The 27,417-nt window shown below is 45.5% G+C and overlaps 1 protein-coding gene across 1 annotated transcript in view; it reads right to left on the bottom strand.

Moving 5' to 3' along the window:
- Positions 1 to 27,417, bottom strand: part of LOC141133854 (NACHT, LRR and PYD domains-containing protein 3-like) — a 162,596-nt gene that overhangs the window by 49,104 nt on the left and 86,075 nt on the right. Inside the window, exons 2-4 of the mRNA XM_073623437.1 lie at positions 14,517 to 14,587; positions 13,136 to 13,435; positions 9,001 to 9,039 (exon numbers count right to left, since the gene is read on the bottom strand). Coding sequence (XP_073479538.1) covers positions 9,001 to 9,039; positions 13,136 to 13,435; positions 14,517 to 14,556 — 379 coding nt within the window. The 5' untranslated portion in view covers positions 14,557 to 14,587. The remainder of the gene's footprint in view (positions 1 to 9,000; positions 9,040 to 13,135; positions 13,436 to 14,516; positions 14,588 to 27,417) is intronic.

The following is a 27,417-nucleotide window of genomic DNA, read 5'->3' as shown; positions in this document are numbered from 1 at the left end:
GTGCTGAAGGGGGGTTTGTGCTCAATGGGGGGCTCCATCTGTGCTGAAGGGGGGTGTGCTCAATGGGGGAGTCCATCTGTGCTGAAGGGGGGTGTGCTTAATGGGGGAGTTCATCTGTGCTGAAGGGGGGTTTGTGCTAAATGGGGGAGTCCATCTGTGCTGAAGGGGGGGTGTGCTCAATGGGGGAGTTCATCTGTGCTGAAGGGGGGTGTGCTTAATGGGGGGGGTCCATCTGTGCTGAAGGGGGGGTCCATCTGTGCTAAGGGGGGGTCTGTGCTGAATGTGGGGGTCTGTGCTGAAGGGGGGTCCATCTGTGCTGAACGGGGGTATGTGCTGAAGGGGGGATCTCTGCTGAATGTGGGGGGTCCATCTGTGCTGAATGGGGGGGTATGTGCTGAATGGGAGGGTCTGTGCTGAAAGAGGGGTCTGTGCTGAGGGGGGCTGGATAATGTAAAGGGGTCCAGTGGTGTACAGTGGGGTGTTTTTACATTTTAAGGTGGGGGTGCCAGATATAGGATCTGCCCCGGGTGCCAAATGCTCTAGGTATGCCCCTGGAAACCCCCTCCTCTCCTCTGTCAGTGCTTCCGACTAATGCAACCTGTCTTTGCCAGTCAGTGCCGCCTGTCAGTTTGTGAGTGCCAATTAGTGCTTCAAATCAGTGCCACCTGTTAGTGCCAATGAGTGCCAGCGCCACCTGTCAGTGCCACCTGTCAGTGCCAAACAGTGCCACTGCCGCCTGTCAGTGCCAATTAGTGCTTCCAATCAGTGTCACCTGTCAGTGCCAATCAGTGCTTTCACTCAGTGCCACCTGTCAGTGCCAATCAGTGCCAGTGCCACCTGTCAGTGCCAATTAGTGCTTCCAATCAGTGCCACCTGTCAGTGCCAATGAGTGCCACCTATCAGTGCTTCCAATCAGTGCCAACTGTCAGGGCCAATCAATTCCAGTGCCGCCTGTCAGTGCCAATTAGTGCTTCCAATCAGTGTCACCTGTCAGTGCCAATCAGTGCTTCCACTCAGTGCCACCTGTCAGTGCCAATCAGTGCCAGTGCCACCTGTCAGTGCCAATTAGTGCTTCCAATCAGTGCCACCTGTCAGTGCCAATGAGTGCCACCTATCAGTGCTTCCAATCAGTGCCAACTGTCAGTGCCAATCAATTCCAGTGCCACCTGTCAGTGCCAATCAATGCCAGTGCCACCTGTCAGTGCCATTCAGCATCAGTGCCGCCTGTCAGTGCCAGTGCTGACTGTCAGTGCCAATTAGTGCTTCCAATCAGTGTTACCTGTTAGTGCCAATTAGTACTTTCAATCAGTGTTACTTGTCAGTGCCAATCAATATTACCTGTCAGTGCCAATCAGTGCCAGTGCCGCCTGTCAGTGCCAATCAGTGCTTCCAATCAGTGCCACATGTCAGTGGCAGTCAGTTCCACACCAGTGCAAATGAGTGACACCTGTCCGTGCGGCTTATCAGTGCTGCCAATCAGTGCTTTTAATCAGTGCCCATCAGTGCACTGAATGCAAGAATGGGGGTGATGAACTCAGCAGCCAGGCACATTGTCCAAGGGGGTGCCGGCCTGGTGGGGCACAACTGAAATCTGTTGATGTTTATTAATGCCACATCCCGATTTTAGTATAACAGGTAATCACCACACTACTATTTACAATAAACTACTGGAGGTAAAATAAAAAAGTGTAATTGAAAGGCCTGCCGCTAAGCACTGTTATGTGTTCCCACACCACACAAAAAGAAAGTGCAGCGCTAACTTACTGATCAATAACTTAACAATAATGGTGGAATCCTCTAATGTATGGAAATCTCAATAAACTTCAATATTATCACAATACCGATCTCTGTGATACGCAACTTCACATATAATACACATCAAGCTGAAAATAAGACATACTGTATAAAAATAAACTTAGCAGGGATGGTGGAAACCCCTCCTATAGATATTTACCATACAGATTAATCTCAAGTGAATTTTTTTTAGTTGGGAGGTTCCCACCATTATAGCACTTTGGAATTTTTAAGATCGTTACACTTAATTTTAGATTACTATTTAGTTACTATTATAATGTGAATTTTTGCACTTGAATGTCATTTTCCAACACCCTTGCTAAGTACATGTGTTTATGGACCTTGCTTTGTGCACTGGTGGACAGTCATGTTGGAACAGGAAGGGGCCATCCCCAAACTGTTCCCACAAAGTTGGGAGCATAAAATTGTCCAAAATGTCTTGGTATGCTGACACCTTAAGAGGAACTAAGGGGCCAAACCCAGCCCCTGAAAAACAACCCCCCACCATAATCCCCCCTTCACCATAATCCCCCCTCCACCAATGATTTGGACCAGTGCACAAAGCAAGGTCCATAAAGACATGGATGAGCGAGTTTGGGGTGGAGAAACTTGACTGGCCTGCACAGAGTCCTGACCTCAACCCGATAAAACACCTTTGGGATGACTTAGAGCGGAGACTGCGAGCCAGACCTTATCATCCAACATCAGTGCCTGACCTCACAAATGCGCTTCTGGAAGAATGTTCAAACATTCCCATAGACACCCTCCTAAACCTTATGGATGGTCTTCCCAGAAGAGGTGAAGCTGTTTTAGCTGTAAAGGGGCGGAGCCAACTCAATATTGAACCCTCCGGACTAAGACTGGGATGTCATTATAGTTCATGTGCATGTAAAGGCAGGCCTCCCAATACTTTTGTCTGTTTGAGCTTTGGGGTGCACACCCTAATGCAATAGGCTGCGCACGCCTATGGTTGGAAGCAATGAAGATGCTCCAATGTAGTGAACACTAACATTGAAAAGTGAAGGGAAAAGAAGAGAGAAAAAGAAAAGAGAAAAAGAGAAATGAAAAGAAAAGGAAAGAGAAGGAAAGAAAGGAAAGGAAAAGAAATGTGTGACAGTGAAAGCGTGTTGGAAGCAATGAGAAAGCTCCAACATAGAGAGCGCTATTGTTTAGAGGTAAGAGGACTGGAATGTGTGATAGTGAAGTTGTGTTACAAACAATAAGGATGAACATAGTAAACACTATCATTGAGAGTAAGGCCCCTTTCACACTTATACGACTTGTCCCACCATTTTGTACTGCAAAATCGTATGACAAGTCATTCTCCATGATTTTCAATGACTACCATTCATATTGGCTCGACTTTAAGTCGTGCCGACTTGAAAGTAGTCCCTGCACTACTTTGGTCCAACTTCTATGCGAGTTGTACTCCATAGACCTCAATGTTAAACCCTGAAGTAGCATGCAAGTCGTGCCTGAATAATATAGACACGACTTCAGCACGACTTTGTAAGCACAAGCCTGGCTCGCTGATCGGGAAAGGAAAACTTTTTTTTCCTTTCCCGATGAGCGACAGGCAGTGCTGACAGCTGTCTGGTATGAATCCAGAGGGGGAACTCCACGCCAAGTTTTAAATGAAAAAAATGGCGTGGGTTCCCCCCCAGGGGCATACCAGGCCCTTAGGTCTGGTATGGATCTAAGGGGAACCCCCTACGCCGAAAAATCGGCGTGGGGTCCCCCCCAAAATCCATACCAGACCCTTATCCGAGCATGCAGCCCGGCCGGTCAGGAATGGGGGTGGGGACGAGCGAGCGCCCCCCCCCTCCTGGACCGTACCAGGCCGTATGCCCTCAACATGGGGGGGTGGGTGCTTTAGGGCATGGGGGGCACCCTGCCGCCCCCCCCACCCCAAAGCACCTTGTCCCCATGTTGATGAGGACAAGGGCCTCTTCCCGACAACCCTGGCCGTTGGTTGTCGGGGTCTACGGGCGGGGGGCTTATCGGAATCCGGGAGCCCCCTTTAATAAGGGAGCCCCCAGATCCCGGCCCCCCACCCTATGTGAATGAGTATGGGGTACATGGTACCCCTACCCATTCACCTAGGGAAAAAAGCGTCAATAAAAAACACAGTACACAGGTATTTAAAATAATTTATTAGGCAGCTCCGGGATCTTCTTCCGACTTCGGGGGTCTCTCCGGCGTCTCCTCCCGGTGTCCTGATCTTCTGCCGGCTCCTCCGCTTTCTTCTGCAGCTCAATTGCTAGCGGTGGTCCGGACTTCTGTCTTCTGCCTTCTTCTTTTCTTCCAGAGATGTTGACACGACGCTCTCTCCAGCTGGAATGGTCTCTGAACGCTCCGCAACCGACTTATATAGGCGGTGACCCGCCCCCTTATGAGGTCACTGTCCCGGGGCATGCTGGGACTGTGCCGTCATAAGGGGGCGTGGTCATCACCCGGTGACCACGCCTCCTAAAACGTCACAGTCCCAGCATGCCCAGGGACTGTGACGGCATAAGGGGGCGGGGTCACCGCCTATATAAGTCCGTTGCGGAGCGCACAGAGACCATTCTGGCTGGAGAGAGCGTCGTGTCAACATCTCTGGAAGAGAAGAGGGAAGAAGACGATCCAGAGGTCCGGACCACCGCTGGCAAAAGAGCGCCAGAAGATAGCGGTGGAGCAGGCAGAAGATGCGGACACCGGGAGAAGACACCGGAGAGACCCCCGAAGTCGGAAGAGGACCCCCGAAGTCAGAAGAAGATCCCGGAGCTGCCTAATAAATTATTTTAAATACCTGTGTACTGTGTTTTTTATTGACGCTTTTTTCCCTAGGTGAATGGGTAGGGGTACGATGTACCCCATACTCATTCACATAGGGTGGGGGGCCGGGATCTGGGGGCTCCCTTATTAAAGGGGGCTCCCGGATTCCGATAAGCCCCCCGCCCGTAGACCCCGACAACCAACGGCCAGGGTTGTCGGGAAGAGGCCCTTGTCCTCATCAACATGGGGACAAGGTGCTTTGGGGTGGGGGGGCCGCAGGGTGCCCCCCCATGCCCCAAAGCACTCACCCCCCATGTTGAGGGTATGCGGCCTGGTACGGTCCAGGAGGGGGGGGGCGCTAGCTCGTCCCCACCCCCATTCCTGACCGGCCGGGCTGCGTGCTCGGATAAGGGTCTGGTATGGATTTTGGGGGGACCCCCACGCCGATTTTTCGGCGTAGGGGGTTCCCCTTACAATCCATACCAGACCTAAGGGCCTGGTATGCCCCTGGGGGGAACCCACGCCAGTTTTTTTTATTTAAAACTTGGCGTGGAGTTCCCCCTTATGATTCATACCAACTACTGTATGTTTTCATTTGTTAATGCCAAAAACGTGGCAAAGTAGTACTGCTCCCAAATCACGGTAAAATCGCGGCAAATCGCGGTAAAATCGCGGCAAAATCGCGGCCGCGAAATCGCGGTAAAATCGTGCGACTTTGAAGTCGTATAAGGCTCTGTTTCCACTAGTGCGACTTTTCATGCGACTTGGGACTGAAAAGTCGCATGACAAATTGTTTCCCATGATTTCCAATGAGTACCGTTCATATCTGTGCGACTTCAAGTCGCAGCGACTTCAAAGTAGTCCCTGCACTACTTTGGTCCCACTTTGATGCGACTTGAGGTCTATAGATACAGGCATTGCTTCAAATCGCGGTAAAAAGTCGCGGTAAAATCGCGGTAAAAAATCGCGGCAAAATCGCGCGACTTTGGGGACGCACTAGTGGAAACCTAGCCTAAGTGTGAAAGGAGCCTTAGGCTATGTTTCCACTATTGCATCCCCAAAGTCGCGCGATTTTGCCGCGATTTTTTACCGCGATTTTACCGCAACTTTTTACCGCGATTTGAAGCAATGCCTGTATCTATGGACCTCAAGTCGCATCAAAGTGGGACCAAAGTAGTGCAGGGACTACTTTGAAGTCGCTGCGACTTGAAGTCACACAGATATGAACGGTACTCATTGGAAATCATGGGAAACAATTTGTCATGCGACTTTTCAGTCCCAAGTCGCATGAAAAGTCGCACTAGTGGAAACAGAGCCTCGATTCACACCTATGCATGTTGCTTTTGAGCGTTTTTGGAGGGTTTTTTTCATGCTTGCCACGTTTTTGAGCTGCGTTTTTGCCGCGATTTTGCCGCGATTTGCGTTTTGCGTTTTTTTTTTTTTTTTTTTTTTTTTTTACATTTTTTTTTACAGTCTTAAAAAAAAAAAAAAAAAAAAAAAAAAACGGCAAAAACGCATCAAAAATGCACCAAAAATGCATCAAAAACGCTGCAAAAACGGTGCACTTGCGTTTTTGATGCTTGTCCATTGAATTCTATTACATGCAAAACGCTGCATTTTGCATGAAAAAAAGTCCCTGACCCTTTCCAAAAATGCAGAGAAACAAAAAGGCATTGATGTGAACATGTTCCATAGGAACCCATGTTAAAAAATTCCCATGTATTTCTGCAAAATGCATCAAAAAACGCGCTAGTGTGAATGGAGCCTAAGAAAGCTGTGAGCCAAAAGAATATGAAGAGAGAAAAAAGGAAAAGTGATGTGTTCTGAATATGTTACCTGGATGTGTTAAATAGAAAGTGCACTCCACTTGATGCATAGTATTCCCAATTCTGCAACCCCTGTGTATGTGGGTTGATATCTGTGCTGCGGAGAAATGTTGGCAGCTCCCTTAGTCAGACAAAGTCCCAACTATCACCACCGGACCCACAAAGTCCACGTCCCCCACACAACACCGAACACATAGAGGACTATGGGACTGTAGAAATAGATCAAAAATTGCATGAACAATATCAAGACAAGAGATATTTCTCAATCTTCACCTACAGTATTGTAGGAAAAGAATTCTGACACTGGGGTATTGTGTCAGAAATGCTCTAGAAACCAATCCTGAATCTTATCCCGCAGTATTTCAAGGACCAGAGGAAAGGAACAAAGCTTGTCACATAATTATCTGTGGCAGCTAAATGCTAAACAAAAGCGCATGCTTCCTTCCCTGATTTATGAAAAAGGAAAAGGGTGATCTATTTTTACAGTCCCATTGTCCTCTATGGGTTCGGTGTTGTGTGGGGGACGTGGACTTTGTGGATCCGGTGGTGATAGTTGGGACTTTGTCTGACTAAGGGAGCTGCCAACATTTCTCCGCAGCACAGATATCAACACACATACACAGGGGTTGCAGAATTGGGAATACTATGCATCAAGTGGAGTGCACTTTCTATTTAACACATCCAGGTAACATATTCAGAACACATCACTTTTCCTTTTTTCTCTCTTCATATTCTTTTGGCTCACAGCTTTCTCACTCTCAATGATAGTGTTTACATTTTTGTCACTTCTCACCAGCCATCTATCCCTTCACTGTTCCAACACAGTGTTTATCACCTCACTAAGGCCCCTTTCACACTGAGGTGTTTTTCAGGCGTTTTAGCGCTAAAATTACCGCCTAAATAACGCATGAAAAACGCCCCCCCATGTATCTCAGTGTAACCTTTCACACTGAGGCGTTGTGCTGGCTGTGCATTGGAAAAAATCCTGCAAACAGCTTTTTTGGAGCATCTTTGGGGCACATAAAATAGCGCTGTAAAAACATCTATCCCAATTGAAATGAAGGGGAAACACTGTAAAACCACAGTAAAACCACGGTAATACCGCTTTAAAAATGCCCAGAAACTGTGGGGAAGATCACATGACCGCATGGTCACATGGTCAGGTTTACTGACGCTAATGCTTAAAAAACGCTATAAAAACGCGATTAAAACGCATGGGCGTTAGCGCTATTTTTACCGCTAACGCGGTAAAAACGCTGCAAAAATGCGGTAATAACGCTCATAGTTTTTACTGCGGTTTTACAACACCTCAGTGTGACAGTAGCCTTACACCAACATTTTTTGCTTTTGTTTTGGTTTTGTTTTTGTCTTTCACGCCCAGCCCTAGATGGTACAAGAGTCTTTGTACACGTGTCACCATCGAACCTATGGTGAGGATTATCCACTACGTTCACATTCATGTTTCTCATTTCCCTGCTTTGCCGCATGTTGTGCCGCATCAGCTCCTGTGCCAGATCCTGTCCACGGCTGCCCACGCAACCACTGCCATGCTCTTTCCATCACCTCACCTATAAATATAGGGGGTTGATTCAAGCATATTCCTTTTACTTTTTATATACAAGCCTGACATTGTTTGGTACAATACTTTCGTTTTATAGACATCCAACTTACATCAGCTTCTGATGAGTGGCAAGATAGCCATGAAACGCATCGAGATTCAGATGCCATAGATTCAATACTCATGCAGTTTTGTAATATATTCTGTATATACTGTTTTACCCAATTTACTTGAACATCATCGTTTGTGTGTAATATGTTAATGTATGAATCAATCAATCATGATGGATGATGCAATATGAACCACTGCTTTTGATGCATTTTACTGTGTAATATTTAATAAATTCAACATTATCAGACTCATATAGCTCATTTTTGCCTCCAAATCCACATGCTTCATGCAAAGTCCCAACTTCTTCTCTTTTTTTGTTTTGATGGAGGCAATTGTGACATAACTGTCCTAGGCCTCACACAAAGTCCCAACCTTTTTCCTATTTATGCCTATGGTCTTCCACATGCTTCATGCAAAGTCCCAACTTCTTCTCTTTTTTCATAGGCATAAATAGAACCTACAGGGCTCCGGTGCAAGGAACCATAAAAGGCACCCCCTGACTGCTGGGGCCCTTTCCATCAGTCCCAGGCCCTTTCCTCTGGTCCCAGGGCCCTTCCCTCCAAGGCTGGGGCTCTTCTCTCTGAGGCAGGGGCCCTTTCTTCAGCCCATGGCCCTTTCCGCTTGTTCCTGTAGTGGGGCCCTTTATAAGCCCTGGTTCAGACTGCTGTGACTTATCATGTGACTTTCAACACAAAGCTGCATGACAAGTCAAAACACATTCATTTCAATGGGTGCTGTCCTAATAAATGTGACTAAAGTCACAGCAACAAAAAAAATGTTCTGCAGTGGGCCCCCTTCCTGCCATCTTGGGCCCCCTACAGTGGCAGAATACCAGGGCCCGGTCTCAAGTGCAACCATTGTGACCCTGGTAGTTCCACCACTGATCCAGACTACAATAAAAACAAAATGTTCATCCAGAAGAGATTTCATATGAAACGTGGATGTCCTACTAACCTGATAATCTGTTGTCATGTGTCGTCTTCTTCTGATTGGCTGGAAATAAGATTAGGGAAGTGATTAGTCCTGACAAACCTCTGAAATGTATAAAATAATAATTAAGAGAGTTATTAGTGTAGCAGATCCTCCCAGACACCATCATTCCACCAACCCTCTGTAGATTGGAGTCTCTCCTCCTCCAGGTGATGAGGAGTGTCTTTGTCTGCCTGGTAACATCTCAGCACATTGCAGTGACATGTGACCATGGTGGGGGGACCAGAAAAGCCCCCAATTCTCTATGCAGGTTTACAGGCACACACCTAGAATCTGGAGCCTGGACTCCTCTTTCTGATGGAGGTTCAGGTGGATGCATGGGGCACAAAGCTCAGAACCCTGAGCAACAATCATGAGGGTCTCCTAGGAATACAGCTATAAATATGGAGGTTCTGTATAATAGATAAGTGGCTGTGATTGTATGGAGCTGAGTGAGGGGAAGATGGCCCTCACCCGTCTCCATTCTATTGCAGGGCAGAAGCAATGTCAAAACGTCACTTCCGCCCACAGCTCTTAGCTCTTAAAGAATTTTTTTTTATTGTTTTTTTTATTGCATTTTAGTGTAAATATGAGATGTGAGGTCTTTTTGACCCCAGATCTCATATTTAAGAGGACCTGTCATGCTTTTTTTCTATTACAAGGGATGTTTACATTCCTTGTAATAGGAATAAAAATGACACCATTTTTTTTAAAAGAACAGTGTAAAAATAAAAAAATAAGGTAAAATAATAATAATAAAAAAAATTAAACGCGCCCTGTCCTGCCGAGGTCACATGCAGAAGCGAATGCATACGCGAGCAACGCCCGCATATAAAAAACGGTCTTCAAACCACACATGTGAGGTATCGCCGCGACTGGTAGAGCAAGAGCAATAATTATAGCCCTAGACCTCCTCTGTAACTCAAAACATGCAACCTGTAGAATTTTTTAAACATCACCTATGGAGATTTTTAAGGGTAAAAGTTTGTCGCCATTCCAAGAGCGGGCGCATCTTTGAAGCGTTACATGTTGGGTATCAATTTACTCGGCGTAACATTATATTTAACAATATAAAAAAAATTGGGCTAACTTTACTGTTGTCTTATTTTTTAATTAAGGGCTCTTTCTCACGGGGCGGATCAGTGATGATCCGTCCCGTGAACACCCGCTTGCTCAGCGGGGATCGCTCCGCCGATCCCCGCTGAGCAGGAAGATGACAGGTCCATCGCCGCACGCTGTGCAGCTACGGACCTGTCAGAGCGCCGCTCTCCCCTATGGGGGGATCGGATGATGACGGACCGTAGTGTCCGTCGTCACCCGATCCGATCCGAAAACGGATGGAAAAGTAGGTTTTTCCTCCGTTACACTTTTCGGACCGGAGCGGGGTCGGATGTCAGCGGACATGTCACCGCTGACATCCGACGCTCCATAGGGATGAATGTATGTCCGTTTTTCATCTGAAAACGGAAGGATGAAAAACAGACATACGGATCCCTCGTGTGAAAGAGGCCTAAAAAAGTGTATTTTTTCCAAAAAAAGTGTTCTTGTAAGACTGCTGCGCAAATATGGTGTGACAGAAAGTATTGCAAAGACCGCCATTTTATTCTCTAGGGTGTTAGAACCCCAAACATTATATTATTTTTTTTCTAAGTAATTTTCGAGCAAAGAAAACCTGTTTTTAACTTGTAAATACCAAATCTCAGAAAGAGGCCCGGCCCCTAAGTGGTTAAAAAGAAACCTCCCCAAAATACACTAACCCTGACCCCTAACATGACCTCTGACCCTAAAACTAAATCTGTCACTGACCTGGATCAAACATTGATATAGCTATTTTTTCTTTATTAGAAAGAACACAATGTATGAAATAATATATCCTGTATGAATACAATGTATCTTGTATGTATACAGTGTATTATATAATATATCCTGTATGTATACAATGTATTATATAATGGATCCTGTATGTATACAATGTATTATATAATGTATCCTGTATGTATACAATGTATTATATAATGGATCCTGTATGTATACAATGTATTATATAATATATCCTGTATGAATACAATGTATTATATAATATATCCTGTATGTATACAATGTATCTTTTTTCTCCATTTAGAAAAGAAAGCAAACACAGGGGTGAACTGCACAGTGACTTATTACTATGACTGGCAATCAGAGGTTATCACACTGATCATGTGACAGGGAACCTGGAGTCCCGGGTCCCGATCATTAGTACAATACCGGGGCTCTTGGTGGGATCCTAGTCTCTGTGCATCACTCTCCCAGCACAAAGAGAGGTGGGCAGATATGAGGCCCCCAGAATAAAGACCCCTTTTCGCAAAGCCCCATAAGTGCATTCTGTCATGTAGAAAATGTAGAAAAATGTAAAATAATGCATTTGGGTGGCAAAAATATGAATGCAATCTATACACTGGGGGGGAGAACCTCTGGGGGAATCTAGGAAGGAAAAGGACCTGGGGGTCCTAGTAGATGATAGGCTCAGCAATGGCATGCAATGCCAAGCTGCTGCTAACAAAGCAAACAGAATATTGACATGCAATAAAAAGGGGATCAACTCCAGAGATAAAACGATAATTCTCCCGCTCTACAAGACTCTGGTCCGGCCGCACCTGGAGTATGCTGTCCAGTTCTGGGCACCAGTCCTCAGGAAGGATGTACTGGAAATGGAGCGAGTACAAAGAAGGGCAACAAAGCTAATAAAGGGTCTGGAGGATATTAGTTATGAGGAAAGGTTGCGAGCACTGAACTTATTCTCTCTGGAGAAGAGACGCTTGAGAGGGGATATGATTTCAATATACAAATACTGTACTGGTGAGCCTACAATAGAAATAAAACTTTTTCGCAAAAGAGAGTTTAACAAGACTCGTGACCACTCATTAAAATTAGAAGAAAAGAGATTTAACCTTAAACTACGTAGAGGGTTCTTTACTGTAATAGCGGCAAGGATGTGGAATCCACAGGCGGTGGTCTCAGCGGGGAGCATCAATAGTTTCAAGAAACTATTAGATAAGCACCTGATTGACTGCAACATACAGGGATATACAATGCAATACTGACACATAATCACACACATAGGTTGGACTTAATGGACTTGTGTCTTTTTTCAACCTCGCCTACTATGTAACTATGTAACTATGTCATTGGGAAGGGGTTTGTCCAGTTGGAAGCTCCTGATTGGTTACTGGCTTTCCCTGGGTGACTGTAACGGAACGTCCCCACATTCCGCTTGAGTGCTTTCGTCATATACCGCTTCCTCCCAGTCTGAATATAGATATCAGATATTCCAACCGCTCACAAGCACAAAACCAGACAATACTTGTTTAGCTGCTGAACATGGACTCTTATTTTATTTAGAACCAGAATACAAGTCTTATATACAGTAGAAGAGGAGGTCCCCCCTCCTGCTCATATTACTCTAACAATACAACTGTAACCAGAAACCTAATTAACATGAGCTAGTTAACTAATTCCTTAAAGCAGCTGATGTGACTCCATGCCCTTCTGAGCATTGTTATGATTAATCAGGATTTCACTACAGGTCAGACTTGTTGTCACCGAGCTTCACACAGTAGATTATACATTATCATAAGTATAACACAGGACACCTTCACACAATAGCAGGAGCTCCAGCAGGAGTCGGCCCATCTCCTACATTGTACAGAGGCCAATGTGATCAGCTCTCTCAACTAACATGTTGAGTTCAGAATCAAACAAACCAAGAATAGTCTTTACATATATCCTGGGAGATATTGTGGATAAATATTACTGTCCCATTTTAAGTAATCCAAGATATATTTTTTCAGTCACTATTTCTAATATGGCATATACAGGGTTCCCAGAGTCTGTGTGTCTTGGGGGATATGGACCTGAATCTAAAGTAACACCACCTCCAGGGTCCCCAGGCATATAGCTCGCAAAGAGCACCGTTCCCCCAAATGCCAGGGCCCATAATCAGTAGGCAAGAAGCCAGCATTTAGTCCCCTCCAAAAGCCTCTGTCCCAGGTGAGTCTGTCACAGTGACATTCCTAGATCTTCCTCACACAGATATTGATCAGGAATTGATAGGAAATGGACATTATAGATGGGAACTCACCATGTTGTGCTCTCCTCTCTTGGAGGACATTTGCAGGTCCCATCAGATCGATTAGTGTAAAGACATGAATGGTGACATCCAGAGCCCCTTCTCCATATTTGTCTATCAGGAGGTCCTTGGTGGTGGTCCAGTCTGCATTTTCTAGTTTTCCTTGGGGGATGGGAAGTTTATCTCCATAGGTGTAATCAGACAATTTGTTCCTAAATCTCTTGAAGTCACATGCTTTCAGATCCTCCAGGGAATAAATGATGAGATCCCCGGCGGTTTGTGGGACCTTTCCCAGGACACCTGGAGCCGACCCTGCAGAGAGAACAATCAGAAACCATAAACATTCATCCTGATTGGAGGATTTTTGACATATGGCAGCAGATAAGTCTGTACTGGCAGCCAGCAATGCTATAAAGAGCATATAGAAAGGAAAGGAAATTATCAAGTTGTAAAGTGCTACGTAAACTGTTGGTGCTATATAAATCCTGTATAATAATAATAATAAAATCCCCCCAATATGTCTATATGTACATTATCCTATTGAGGGATAGGATTCCCTGTGGTAATCTCATATGAGTGCCTCCATAGTGGTAAGTTACCTCTCAGATAGATTAATATTGGGGGCAAACACCTAGGGGGGCTATTTTTAAAAAAATATCACCTTTGTGAATTATCCCTATAATGTGTCTAAGATGTTTATTTCCTATGATCATCAGCTCCATCTAGTGGTCATAATGCCATATCTTACTGGTTGAGGTATTTCAAGAAAATAACGTATTATGAGCTGATGATCATAGGAAGTAAACCTATTAGACAAATTACGGGGATTATTAGTGATGACTGTACAAATGACACAAACTCATAGTAATTATTTTATATACAGACCTCCTAATGTATATGTAGGGATGATCATTTTAAACATCATGTTTATTGATTGTTTCATAGTAAACTAAAAGAAAAATATAAAACCTTTAAAAAACCTTCCCCCCTGAATAATGATGAGTCTGATCAGTGTGAACTAAAAACCCCGATTACCCCCAAATCCCCCAGCAGTATGTGTCATGTGACACGGGGCTGTTTTCTCCTTAGGATTATAGACAAAGGATTCCCCGACCACTACACAAATAACATTTGGGGTCCTCCAGTCATTATGGATCACTGGACCATCTCATAAAATAATTTCCATCAATAATAAATAAAATCTGAAGACACGGGAATGTGATGGTGGAATTGATGAAAGCTCCTGAACTCTTCTAATTGGTGGACTGACCAGATGTCTACAGGAAATGTCCAGACTATGGAAACATAAAATGTCCTATCATCTAATTCCAATCTCTGGAGATGTGAGATGGAGGAAAACATTGGAAAGGATCATCAGGATCAGCAGTCATACCTTGTGAGGAGGAGGATGATGAGGAGGAAGAGGTCGCCATGACATCAGGAGATGACCCAAGATGACATCACCTGGAAGGAGCACAAACAATAATAAACTCAATTGTAGTGTGATGAATGAAACCAATAAGAAGGATTTGTTCCCTTCTGTGAATAACAATTACTGACTAGTTGTCCAATTAGAAAGCATTATGCCTCGTGTACACGTTCAGATTATCTTACGATGTATCGTTTTCATATTGTTGCATAAAACTAATTTTGAATACAACAGTGCAAAATGTGTGTAGGATTTTTGTCGTACGATTCTGGAAAAATCTTCCACTGTGCGTAGCTACGTATTTTGAATTATGTCAAATACGTGTGACCCCTGTGTCCTCCTGGTTTATTTTCATGTTTCCGATCATGCCTGGTGTTTGTCGACTTTTAGTGCATGCATGCTGTACTGATTACACGATTGTCGTACATTGGGCTGTCGTCCGAGCAAAGTTTTTGTGTTTGTCCCTTCGGATTTGGTTGGATGGACTGTCGTGATCGGCTGTCGAAATCTGTGTACTAACGATCAGATTATCGAACAATCTGTCGGAAAGCGATTTTTATCATCCTATAATCAGAACGTGTGTACGGGGCATTAGCATTGGATGGATTTCTGTCATTTACAACCCATAACTATGAGGATCAATCAGAACCTTCTACCCGACATTCATCTAGTTGGTATATCGGGGGTCACAAAGAAATCCTACCCTGTTTACGGCCACAATTTATGCAGACTTGTATTTCTAGGTGTCACCTCCACAACTCTGTACCACTCATAGCCAAGACTGTTACTAATCAGCACCAAAGTATCAGCCAGTAAGATGTCTATTAGGGAGGTCAGGTGATAAAAAGGAGAAGACCCCAAAATGGAAGCTGTGTGTGGTCAGCAGAGACCTCTATTCTCAATTTTCAGCAAGTCCACAGTGAAAAAAGTATATGTTGAAAAAATATATTGAAAAAAATATATAATAATGTCCCATAAGTGACTCTTGTGATGATGATCCAGGGAATAATATCAGTGACTTTCCACACGTGTTCCCCTCCCCCCTGTGTGACTGCGCTCACCTAAAGGAATGTGACCGCACAATCAAGTTTGGTCTACAAAAATGGCTAAACCACCTCTGGGCTCTAAGTATAACGGGCTTTGCAGGATCCCCCTATGGCGGTATAATCCAGAGATGTTGTCCTCAATTTAAAGTAATAAAGAGGCTGGATAGTGCATTATCATTTGAGTATAAATTTATTGTAGGTAAAAAACATCAGGATCCTCACATTTCACAGGTGCTTCCAGTGCACCAAACTATAGAAAACATTCAGTATAAATCCTCTCCAGGGGCATGGTCAGCAGAGGACCATAATTGAGGCTTGAAGCCTGAGCTCTGTGTCACTAACAGGATCCGCCTCCACTAAAGGCGACATTCCGACCCCGGTTTCCGGCTACACGGAGGGGGAAAGTATTCAGGACTGTCCCAGGCATGTCTAGAAGGCGGTATAAGCCACCCGCACCCCACCGTCTCACAGATTACTATACTAAAGCAGCCATGAACGAGGCCCAAGATGGCACCAGCTCTGGACACATCACCTCAGTGACATCCCGCTCCAAGGAAGCAGAGGCACAACGATCGGCTCCCCCGCAGGGGGAATACCCAGCCATGTCACCCGGGGACAACAACAGGGAAGAGATGGACACCCTGCCATCACCGGACACCTCTTCCTCACAGCACAACGCGGATAGAGGTAAGAGGCTGGAATCTTCCCCAGCCATCTCCCCCAGCAAAGAACCCCAGCACAAGAAACACCAGTGAGCTGACAGAGACACTGACACAGCAGATACCCCAGCTCTTGCGGCCATCCCTGCATCAGACAACCCTGTAACAGAGTCCATGCTTAAATCCATGCTCCTTACATTACAAAAAGATCTGCACAGAGAATTACAACTCTCTGTCTCTCAGATGCATGACAGGATAGATTGCCTAGAAGAAAGAGCAAATGTGCTTGAGGAAAGCATGTATGACCACGTCAGAGCACATAATGAATTGCTGGACCCACATGAGCACTATGCATCTGAAATTCACCACATAAAACTGAAAATGAAAATTTTGAAGACCGTTCCAGGAGGAACAATATAAAATTCAGAGGCGTCCCTGAGTCTATAAAACCAAATTAAATCACTCCTTACCTGCAACAGCTATTCTCACGACTACTACCGCGCTTAAATGCACGAGACATCACAATTGCTGGGCGCACAGAATCGCTAAACCTGCACACCTCTCCCCTGACATTCCAAGGGATATTCTAGCGAGAGTGCATTACTTCCATATTAAGGAACAAATATTACAGGTGGCCAAATCCAATAAACCACTACCAGCACCGTACACAAATGCCCTCCTGTTCAGTGACCTCTCCAAAGACACTATGGAGATGAGAAGAGCATTCACCCCCATCACCGTGATATCACAAGAAAAAAAAGTCACGTACAAGTGGGGCTTTCCAAACAAGCTCCTGGTGACATACCAACAACAAATGATTCCAATCCTTACTCCCAAAGATGGGTACAAAAAATTGACCAACTGGATTTCTTCCTCTCCCACCTACCACCATAACCGGAAACTTGGGCTCCCATCCGAACCCTCCGCCATTCCGGAACCGGCCACATGATCAAGGCAAAACCCTCAACAACACTAAGGCCTTCAGTCCCACGCACTCATAGGATCCTACGTGGGCGCTGACATAGTGTCGAATCCACTCCCTCAGGTTATAGTGTGCCACACACACTGATATTGTTGTTCATTTTATCTTTTTTGGCTTTTTTTTTTGATTGTCTGTTTCTCCTCTTGCTTGATCTGCTTGCTACCACATTGTGATACCTCTGATAATTTAGTACAGTTCCAGAAAGTATACCCAGTGACATACCACACATAATAGACATATTTAGGGTACTTGTATACTCATTTATTTCCCTCACAAAAACATACATTGTGTACATTGTAAGTGTGATCTCGTTCCCTTCGTCCTCATCCCAGGGCACTCCCTGATAAAATTGCCATCAACATCACCTCACTCAATGTCAAATGCCTGAATTCCCCCTTCAAGCGCAACCTCCTATGGAAAGAAGTGCTGTCCCATTGCGCAGATGTATTCTGCGTACAAAAAAGGCATTTCACCAAAGACAAGTCTCCAAAATGCAAAAACATATTTGGGGTCACACCCTAAAATGCGTTAAATTCAAGATGGTGCTGCTATAAGACCAACAAACAGTACAAAACATATTCCAGCGCACACATTCAAGAATGACATTTCCTGCAGGGCTAGTTAAAAACACCTGAACATATTCAAAAAAATACGAGGGTTTGGTCACACTATATGGTCATATAGTGCTAAGCCCACTTACTGCGACAAAGTACCCCGAATTAGTGGGTCCTACCCTAGTAAAAGAATGGAAGATTCTGCGTCTCAACCATGGGAGCTGAACTCCTCTATGTGGGAGAACTGAAGGGGATTCCTCCTATGCACTGGTGGCCACTAAATAAGAGGTAATGAAGAGGGGGAGGGGTGCTCCAGCCCAAAAAAACCTGGTCAGGCTCTATTACAATATACAAAAACATATTTGGGGGGCACACCCTAAAATGTGTTTAAATTCAAGATGGTGCTGCTATAAGACCAACAAACAGTACAAAACATATTACAGCACACATTCAAGAATGACATTTCCTGCAGGGCTAGTCAAAAACACCTGAACATATTCAAAAAAATACGGGGGTTTGGTCACACTATATGGTCATATAGTGCTAAGCCCACTTACTTCGACAAAGTGCCCCGAATTAGTGGGCCCTACCCTAATAATAGAAAGGAAGATCCAAAATGGACGCACAAACGGTATCCACACTGCTTCTTTGCCAGTGCCCCACCAAAAAAAGAGGGGTAATGATCGCAATTAGCTCATCCGTCTCTTTTCAGTTACACCATTGTGAGGCTGACGAGGACGGTAGGTACTTGATTCTCTCCGCAATGATGGAGAACCAATGCCTCACTTTAGTGAATCTTTACGCACCTAACACTGGCCAAAAGAAATTTTACAATAACCTAATCTCTAAAATGGCCCCTTATAGGTCCAATCCAGTAGTGCTATGTTGGGATTTCAACAAAATCATTGACAAATCTCACATCTAACCCAACGAAATGGAGGCCATCTGCATTGTCTTCTCTCCTGCACAATGAAGACCTCTATGACCCCTGGAGATGCACGCACGATACAGAGCAAGATTATACTTTTTACTCCAACCCCCAGCAATCTTACTCTCGGATTGATATGTTCCTAACAGAGAAATTCCTCCTACAAACAATCACTGAAGCACGCATAGGTACAATCACTTGGTCTGACCACGCGCCAATATCAATCACAATATTTAACAGCAACAAATCTACAAAACACACTATTTGGAGACTAAACACATCCCTACTCACCAACATTTGAGGGAGAAATTCGATCCGAGATTAAGAACTACTTTGAAAACAACCAGTATTCTGTTGCTGACCAATCTATAATTTGGCATGTGCACACAGCTTTCTTACGTGGCCTTTTTATAAAATTTGGAGCACAGGCAAAAAAAACAACATGCAGCCACCAATGTAGAATTATTAAAACAAATTGTTTGCGTTAGAACATGTCAATAAACAAACACCATTCAGCAACATATCCCTTGATCTAAAAAATCTAAGGTACCAACTCAGTGAGCACCTACATAAAAAATTTGATTATTATATAAAACGCCTTAGGCTCCAATACTATTCTTTAGCCAACAAATCAGGTGCGTTCCTGGCCAAACAAATGAAAAAAAACACTATGCCAATAAAAAAATACAGTTCCTGACTAACTCCCAAGGTAAACGGTTAAATAACCCTTTAGATATAGCGAACAAGTTCTTTTTACGCCAACTTTACAACCTTAAAGACTCAGATAAAAAATTAGTTCGAACACACGAACACCATTAAAGTCTATGGGACACGAACATGAATAATCAATAGTGCTAATTTTAAAGGCTTATATGCAAGTTATTGTCATAAAAAGTGTTTGGGGACCCGGGTCCTGCCCCAGGGGACATGGATCAATGCAAAAAAAGTTTTAAAAACTGACGTTTTTTCGGGAGCAGTGATTTTAATAATGCTCAAAGTCAAACAATAAAAGTGTAATATTCCTTTAAATTTTGTAGCTGGGGGGTGTCTATAGTATGCCTGTAAAGGGGCGCATGTTTCCCGTGTTTAGAACACTCTGACAGCAAAATGACATTTTGAAGGAAAAAAAGTCATTTAAAACTACTCGTGGCTATTAATGAATTGCCGGTCCGACAATACACATAAAAGTTAATTGATAAAAACGGCATGGGAATTCCCCACAGAGGAACCCCAAACCAAAATTTAAAAAAAAAATGACGTGGGGGGTACCCCTAAATTCCATAGCAGGCCCTTCAGGTCTGGTATGGATATTAAGGGGAACCCCGGCCAATTTTTTTTTAAAAATGGCGTGGGGTCCCCCTTAAAATCTATACCAGACCCTTCAGGCATTCCCCGTGACGTCACAGGGAAGTCCCGTCAAGTCACCATGCGTCAGAGGGGGGCGGGGTCACCGGGTGACTTTTCCTGCGGCCTGCCAGGTTGCATGCTCGGATAAGGGTCTGGTATGGATTTTTGGGGGGACCCCACGCCGTTTTTTTTTTTTAATTTTGGCGCGGGGTTCCCCTTAAAATCCATACCAGACCTGAAGGGCCTGGTATGGAATTTAGGGGGACCCCCACATCATTTTTCTTTTTAAATTTTGGTTCGGGGTTCCCCTGTGGGGAATTCCCATGCCGTTTTTATCAATGAACTTTTATGTGTATTGTCTGACCGGCAATTCATTAATAGCCGCGAGTAGTTTAAATTACTTTTTTTCCTTTGAAATGTCATTTTGCTGTCAGACTGTTCTAAACACGGGAAACATGCGCCCCTTTACAGGCATACTATAGACACCCCCAGGTACGAAATTTAAAGGGATATTACACTTTTATTGTTTGACTTTAAGCATTAATAAAATCACTGCTCCTGAAAAAACGGCCGTTTTTAAAACTTTTTGCATTGATCCATGTCCCCGGGGGCAGGACCCAGGTCCCCAAACACTTTTTATGACAATACCATGCATATAAGCCTTTAAAATTAGCACTTTTTATTTCTCCCATAGACTTTTGAAGGGTGTTCTGCGGCAAACACCCCAAATTGTTCGCTGTTTGGCGAACTTGCGAACAGCCAATGTTCGAGTCAAACATGAGTTCGACTCGAACTCGAAGCTCATCCCTAGCCTCTACCCTTGCTACCCAATCAATAACACAATTACAAGGGATACTCAATACATTTATCTGGCAACAGAAAAAACCCAGACTCAAGAAGAACATTCTTTTATCCCCAGTACAAAATGGAGGAGCCCCCAACATCCAGGCATACTACAAGGCAGTGGTACTGGACCAATTAAGAGAATGGTGGTCACCTGCTTCTAATAAGACATGGGCCCAAATTGAATCCTAGGCTCTTAAAGCAAACCTGAAACACACCCTGATGGCTGCCCTACTCACTTTGAAACCACAACACCATTTTCTGCACTCTGTAGCCTCCACCCAACAAGCCAAAGGAATACCTAAATCTATACTTTCCAAACTCCCCATCCAAGCATTGGAACTGCCCCTGAAAATTTGGACACAGAAAGGACTCACCAACCTAGGACAGTTAATGTCCACTTCAGGGCCCCACCCATTCTCACAGCTGCAACAGCTATTCAACATCCCTACCACAACTCTTTTCTTATATCTACGACTTCGATCTATCCTCTCCTCACTGGATATCATAAATGACAACACTCCAATGGCTAATATTTTGAAATTCTACGATACCCCTGCTCCAGCAGTTAAAAGGAATCTCACTGATTTACAGGCTCCCCACCACAGCCTCCAATGTGGCACAAAGCCTTGACTCTTCCTCTTCGAGCATCACATTGTAATTCCCACTGGGAATCAGTGCAAAAACTGTTCCATAAGTGATACATCACCCCAGCCAGATTGGCTAAGATCTACCCATCTACCTCACCTCAATGTTGGTACCCTGCAGCACATATGGTGGGAATGCCCTAACATGCCCTAACAAAGATACTGGCAATAAGTCTCTACTCTCATATCTACGGTGTGCAATGTCCCCTCACTATTAACCCCCCTGGATCTTCTTCTGGGTCTCAATGTCCCCAACTGGCTGAACCGTGTCAGAATATTGGTGACTCACATACTAATTGCAGCTCGCTTAGCTCTAGCGAAAAAAATGGAACTCACCACAGCCGCCCAACAGGTCAGATCTTATTATTCTGTTGAAAGATCATTTCCAAATGGAGTTCTCCTTCGCCAAAGCTAACCTGACTATCACACCGTTTCTCCAAAACTGGGAACCCTGGATCACTGATCCGAGAAGCACAGCACTGTAATGAACATTACTCCATCAGAATTGAATCATCTATACCACCAATTTTCAACTCGAGATGTAACATCCCCCAACACCTAGTGCACACCTACCGTATGCACCCCGCAAATATACAACAACTTCGCACAGGCACCCTTCTGCCTGGCGCTCTTCAAATGAGGAAATGTCACCTCAGAGTGTATACTTAGTAAGCAGGACTCCAAGTTTTCTTTGATTAATAGTTCCAAGTTATGCAGTCATATGATATCATTGGTTGTACATGTTGCCAAAGTTTGATAACTGATGGTTGGTGGGGCTGACTCCCATCCCAAGGCACAATGATTGCCCGAATTCGGGTGCCGGGGTGTGGAGACAGCAATGACACCATCAGAAAAACACAATAGTCATACCTAATTCTTTAAATCTCAACACAACGTATCTTATATATATTGTAGCAGAGCGTCCCAGAGAGAGCCAGGAAAAGTCCTGTTTGGGGTTTATACATCTCCCAGGCTCCTCTCATACAGGTTCAGGGATCTCTGATCCATGGTCCGGTTCAGGTCTTGGTCCTCTCCCCCAGGCTAATTTAAAGCTCACCTGAGCAAGACAGCCTTGCTCTTGGCCTGGGATACTCAGACAAACTTCTGTGTAGGAGAGCAAAAAGGTATGTGGAAGCTGACAAGCTGTAGGCTTGCTCAGCTTAGTAGTTAGGATCTGTAAATAGTTAGTGCCGAGACACGGCTAGGTTTTGTTTTGGCTATTTTTGTTCCTATTTGTTTTTTTTGGAACACTGTACAGCACCTGTATATAGACTTGTAAATATCACAAATAAACACCGCACTGTTTGTCACTATTCCACTGGATTTGGTATCTGTGCCTGAAAGACTGCTCATCCCAGGGAGCTTTGTGCCTGCTACCTGTCCCCCAGGTTACATATGGTGGAGACTGCGACCAGCTGTAGTAAGTTACTACTTAAAAGGCCAGTACCTAGAGTGACTAAACATGGAGGAAATCCTAAAACAATTGGTGATATCCAATGCTGCACAGCAACAATCCAATGCTGCACAGCAACAAGCAAATGCTGCACTGCAGCAAACAAACGCTATTGCACAGGAGCAAACCAAGGCGCTGTGCCAACAGATTGGTGCTGTACAGGAGCTATCGCAGAGGCTGTTTGAACAGCTAGCCACTGATGCAAAAGAGGATAGGAAAACCTTGGCTGCGGTTGTGGAGACGCTAGCACGGTGGTCACCTGCTAAAGTTAATGTTGTTGGAGACAAGCCCTCAGCTATCCATGTGGGTCGCTTTCTTTCCAAGATGACTGCAGATGATGATCCAGAGGCCTTTCTCTTAACCTTTGAACGGACCGCTGAGAGGGAAGGTTGGCCCAAAACTCAGTGGGCAGGACTGGTCGGCCCCTTGCTGTCTGGAGAATCGCAGAAGGCCTACTATGATTTGGAGTCAGCAGAAGCAGGAGACTATGAAAAGGTCAAGCGGGAAATCCTGGCGCGACTTGGTGTCACCTTGGCAGTTCGAGCACAGCGGGTCAACAGCTGGTTCTTCCAAGACGAGAGGCCCCCAAGATCGCAGATGTTCGACCTAATTCACTTGGTGAGGAAATGGCTACAGCCGGAGTCCCTGTCTGGGCCACAAATAGTGGAGCGTGTGGTCATGGACCGGTTCCTGAGGTCACTACCAGTTCCCCTGCAGAAGTGGGTGAGTCAAGGAGACCCCAACTCGGCGGACAACCTCGTGGAACTTGTTGAAAGGTACTTTGCTGCAGAGAACCTGGTCACCACCCCTACAGCCGCACGGACTTTCCGCCCAAAGCCACGGTCTCCCCAGGCAACCGGTAAGACTGTTCCAGGGGAAGTGGGTGGTAAGCATGGCAAGGAAATAGGGGGGAGGATTTTTGGTGCCAGGACTGAAGTTTGGCGTCCCAAACAAGGGAAGCTACTGCCTGTCAGCAAACCAAACTGGGGAAACATCAGGTGTTTCCGTTACCAAGAACTGGGACATGTTGCAGCAAACTGTCCATTGACAGATGAACCAATGCAGTGCGATCTGTCCATTAGAAGGCAGTCTATGTTTGCTGCTGTTTCATGCGCTGCAGCACCCAGTATGGGAAAACACATGTGCCAAATGACTGTTAATAATAAGCCTATTACGGCCTTGCTAGACTCTGGAAGTCTAGTGACTTTGGTTACAGCTGAGATGGTTGACACTGTGAATTTGCATGCTAAAAAAATTGCTGTGATCTGTGTACATGGGTATTAGGGATGAGCTTCGAGTTCGAGTCGAACTCATGTTCGACTCGAACATTGGCTGTTCGCAAGTTCGCTGAACAGCGAACAATTTGGGGTGTTCACGGCAAATTCAAATGCCGCGGAACACCCTTTAAAAGTCTATGGGAGAAATCAAAAGTGCTAGGTTTAAACAATAAAAGTGTAATATCCCTTTAAATTTCGTACCTGGGGGGTGTCTATAGTATGCCTGTAAAGGGGCGCATGTTTCCCGTGTTTAGAACAGTCTGACAGCAAAATGACATATCGAAGGAAAAAAAGCCATTTAAAACTACCCGCGGCTATTGCATTGCCGACAATACACATAGAAGTTCATTGATAAAAATGGCATGGGAATTCCCCACAGGGAAACCCCAAACCAAAATTAAAAAAAAAAAAAAATGATGTGGGAGTCCCCCTAAATTCCATACCAGGCCCTTCAGGTCTGGTATGGATATTAAGGGGAACCCCAGCCAAAAAATAAAAAATAAACGGCGTGGGGTCCCCCCAAAAATCCATACCAGACCCTTATCCGAGCACGCAACCTGGCAGGCCGCAGGAAAAGAGGGGGGGACGAGAGTGCGCCCCCCCTCCTGAACCGTACCAGGCCACATGCCCTCAACATTGGGAGGGTGCTTTGGGGTAGCCCCCCAAAACACCTTGTCCCCATGTTGATGAGGACAAGGGCCTCATCCCCACAACCCTGGCCGGTGGTTGTGGGGGTCTGCGGGCGGGGGGCTTATCGGAATCTGGAAGCCCCCTTTAACAAGGGGACCCCCAGATCCCGGCCCCCCCCTGTGTGAAATGGTAAGGGGGTACTTACCCCTACCATTTCACTAAAAAAGTGTCAAAATAGTTTAAAATGACAAGAGACAGTTTTTGACAATTCCTTTATTTAAATGCTTCTTCTATCTTCTATCTTCCTTCATCTTCTTCTTCTTCTGGTTCTTCTGGCTCTTCTGGTTCTTCCTCCGGCGTTCTCGTCCAGCATCTCCTCCGCATAGTCTTCTATCTTCTTCTCCTCGGGCCGCTCCGCACCCATGGCATTGGGGGGAGGCTCCCGCTCTTCTCTTCATCTTCATCCTCTTCTCTTCTTCTCTTCTTCCTTCTTCTCTTCTTCTCTTCTTAATTTTCTTCTCCGGGCGGCACCGCATCCATGCATGGAGGGAGGCTCCCGCTGTGTGACGGCGTCTCCTCATCTGACGGTTCTTAAATAATGGGGGGCGGGGCCACCCGGTGACCCCGCCCCCTCTGACGCACGGTGACTTGATGGGACTTCCCTGTGACGTCACGGGGAATGCCACAGGGAAGTCCCGTCATGTCCCGTGTGTCAGAGGGGGTGGGGTCACCGGGTGGCCCCGCCCCCCGTTATTTAAGAACCGTCAGATGAGGAGACGCTGTCACACAGCGGGAGCCTCCCTCCATGCATGGATGCGGAGCGGCCCGGAGAAGAAAATTAAGAAGGGAAGAAGAGAAGAAGAGAAGAGGATGAAGAAGAAGATGAAGAGAAGAGCGGGAGCCTCCCCCCAATGCCATGGGTGCGGAGCGGCCCGAGGAGAAGATAGAAGACAACGCGGAGGAGATGCTGGACGAGAACGCCGGAGGAAGAACCAGAAGAGCCAGAAGAACCAGAAGAAGAAGAAGATGAAGGAAGATAGAAGAAGCATTTAAATAAAGGAATTGTCATTTTTAACTATTTTGACACTTTTTTAGTGAAATGGTAGGGGTAAGTACCCCCTTACCATTTCACACAGGGGGGGGGCCGGGATCTGGGGGTCCCCTTGTTAAAGGGGGCTTCCAGATTCTGATAAGCTCCCCGCCCGCAGACCCCCACAACCACCGGCCAGGGTTGTGGGGATGAGGCCCTTGTCCTCATCAACATGGGGACAAGGTGTTTTGGGGGGCTACCCCAAAGCACCCTCCCAATGTTGAGGGCATGTGGCCTGGTACGGTTCATGACTATAACTTGCATATAAGCCTTTAAAATTAGCACTTTTGATTATTCATGTTCGTGTCCCATAGACTTTAACGGTGTTCGCGTGTTCGAGCGAACTTTTTTCCTGTTCGCATGTTCTGGTGCGAACCGAACAGGGGGGTGTTCGGCTCATCCCTAATGGGGATACCCGCGAGTATCCTATAGCCACTGTTCAGTTTAAAACTGGCTTAGGTACGGTGACCCATCCGGTCGGACTTGTGCCCCACTTGGTGCACGAGGCCATCATTGGTAGGGACTTCCCTAAGTTTTGGGAACTGTGGGATCGTCCCGACCCGGTCGCAGTAGCTGACTCAGTGACAGAGCCAGAACTCCTGGCCGCTACTGACAATATGGGTTCAGGGGACTCTTCTCAGGGCTCCCCAGGTTTTCCTTTCTCAGTTATGGCAGGAGAGCTGGAGGAGCCTGAGGAGGTCCCCACAACCAGTGGAGCTGGACAGCCATCTGCTGAATCTGAGCCTACGTTGGAGTTTGCTGACCTTAATGTACACAAGGAAAATTTTGGTACCGAGCAGAGAAAAGACCCAACCTTTGCCAGGGCCTGGGAAAATGTAATGGTTATTAATGATGTACCTGTCGAATCAGGGGACAGGCTCTGTTTTCCTTATTTTAGCAGCAATGAGGATTTAATGTATCGTGTATGTAAAAAAAATGATGAAGTGGTTGAACAGTTGGTGGTTCCTAAGCCATACAGACGGGTGGTGTTGGAACTTGCCCATGGGCACTTGCTAGAAGGTCATTTAGGGGTTGAGAAAACTACTGAAAGGGTGTTGCGCAGGTTTTATTGGCCCGGAATACAGAAGGATATTGAGAATTATTGTCAATCCTGTCCTGTGTGTCAGATGTCAGCCCCACTACAACACTTCCGAAGTCCTTTAGTGCCCTTGCCCATTATTGAAGTGCCCTTTGAGAGGATTGCCATGGACCTTGTGGGTCCACTCCCCAAGTCTGCCCGAGGTCATCAGCATATCCTCGTAATCATGGATTATGCTACCCGTTACCCAGAGGCAATTCCCTTACGCACCGCGTCTGCTAAAAACATTGCCAAAGAGCGGTTTATGGTGTTCAGTCGTGTTGGAATCCCTAAAGAAGTCCTTACAGACCAGGGCACCCCATTTATGTCA

Source organism: Aquarana catesbeiana, linkage group LG03, assembly GCF_042186555.1.
Source record: "Aquarana catesbeiana isolate 2022-GZ linkage group LG03, ASM4218655v1, whole genome shotgun sequence".
In the NCBI taxonomy this organism is placed as follows: domain Eukaryota; kingdom Metazoa; phylum Chordata; class Amphibia; order Anura; family Ranidae; genus Aquarana; species Aquarana catesbeiana.
This window is presented reverse-complemented; position numbering and strand designations above follow the sequence as displayed.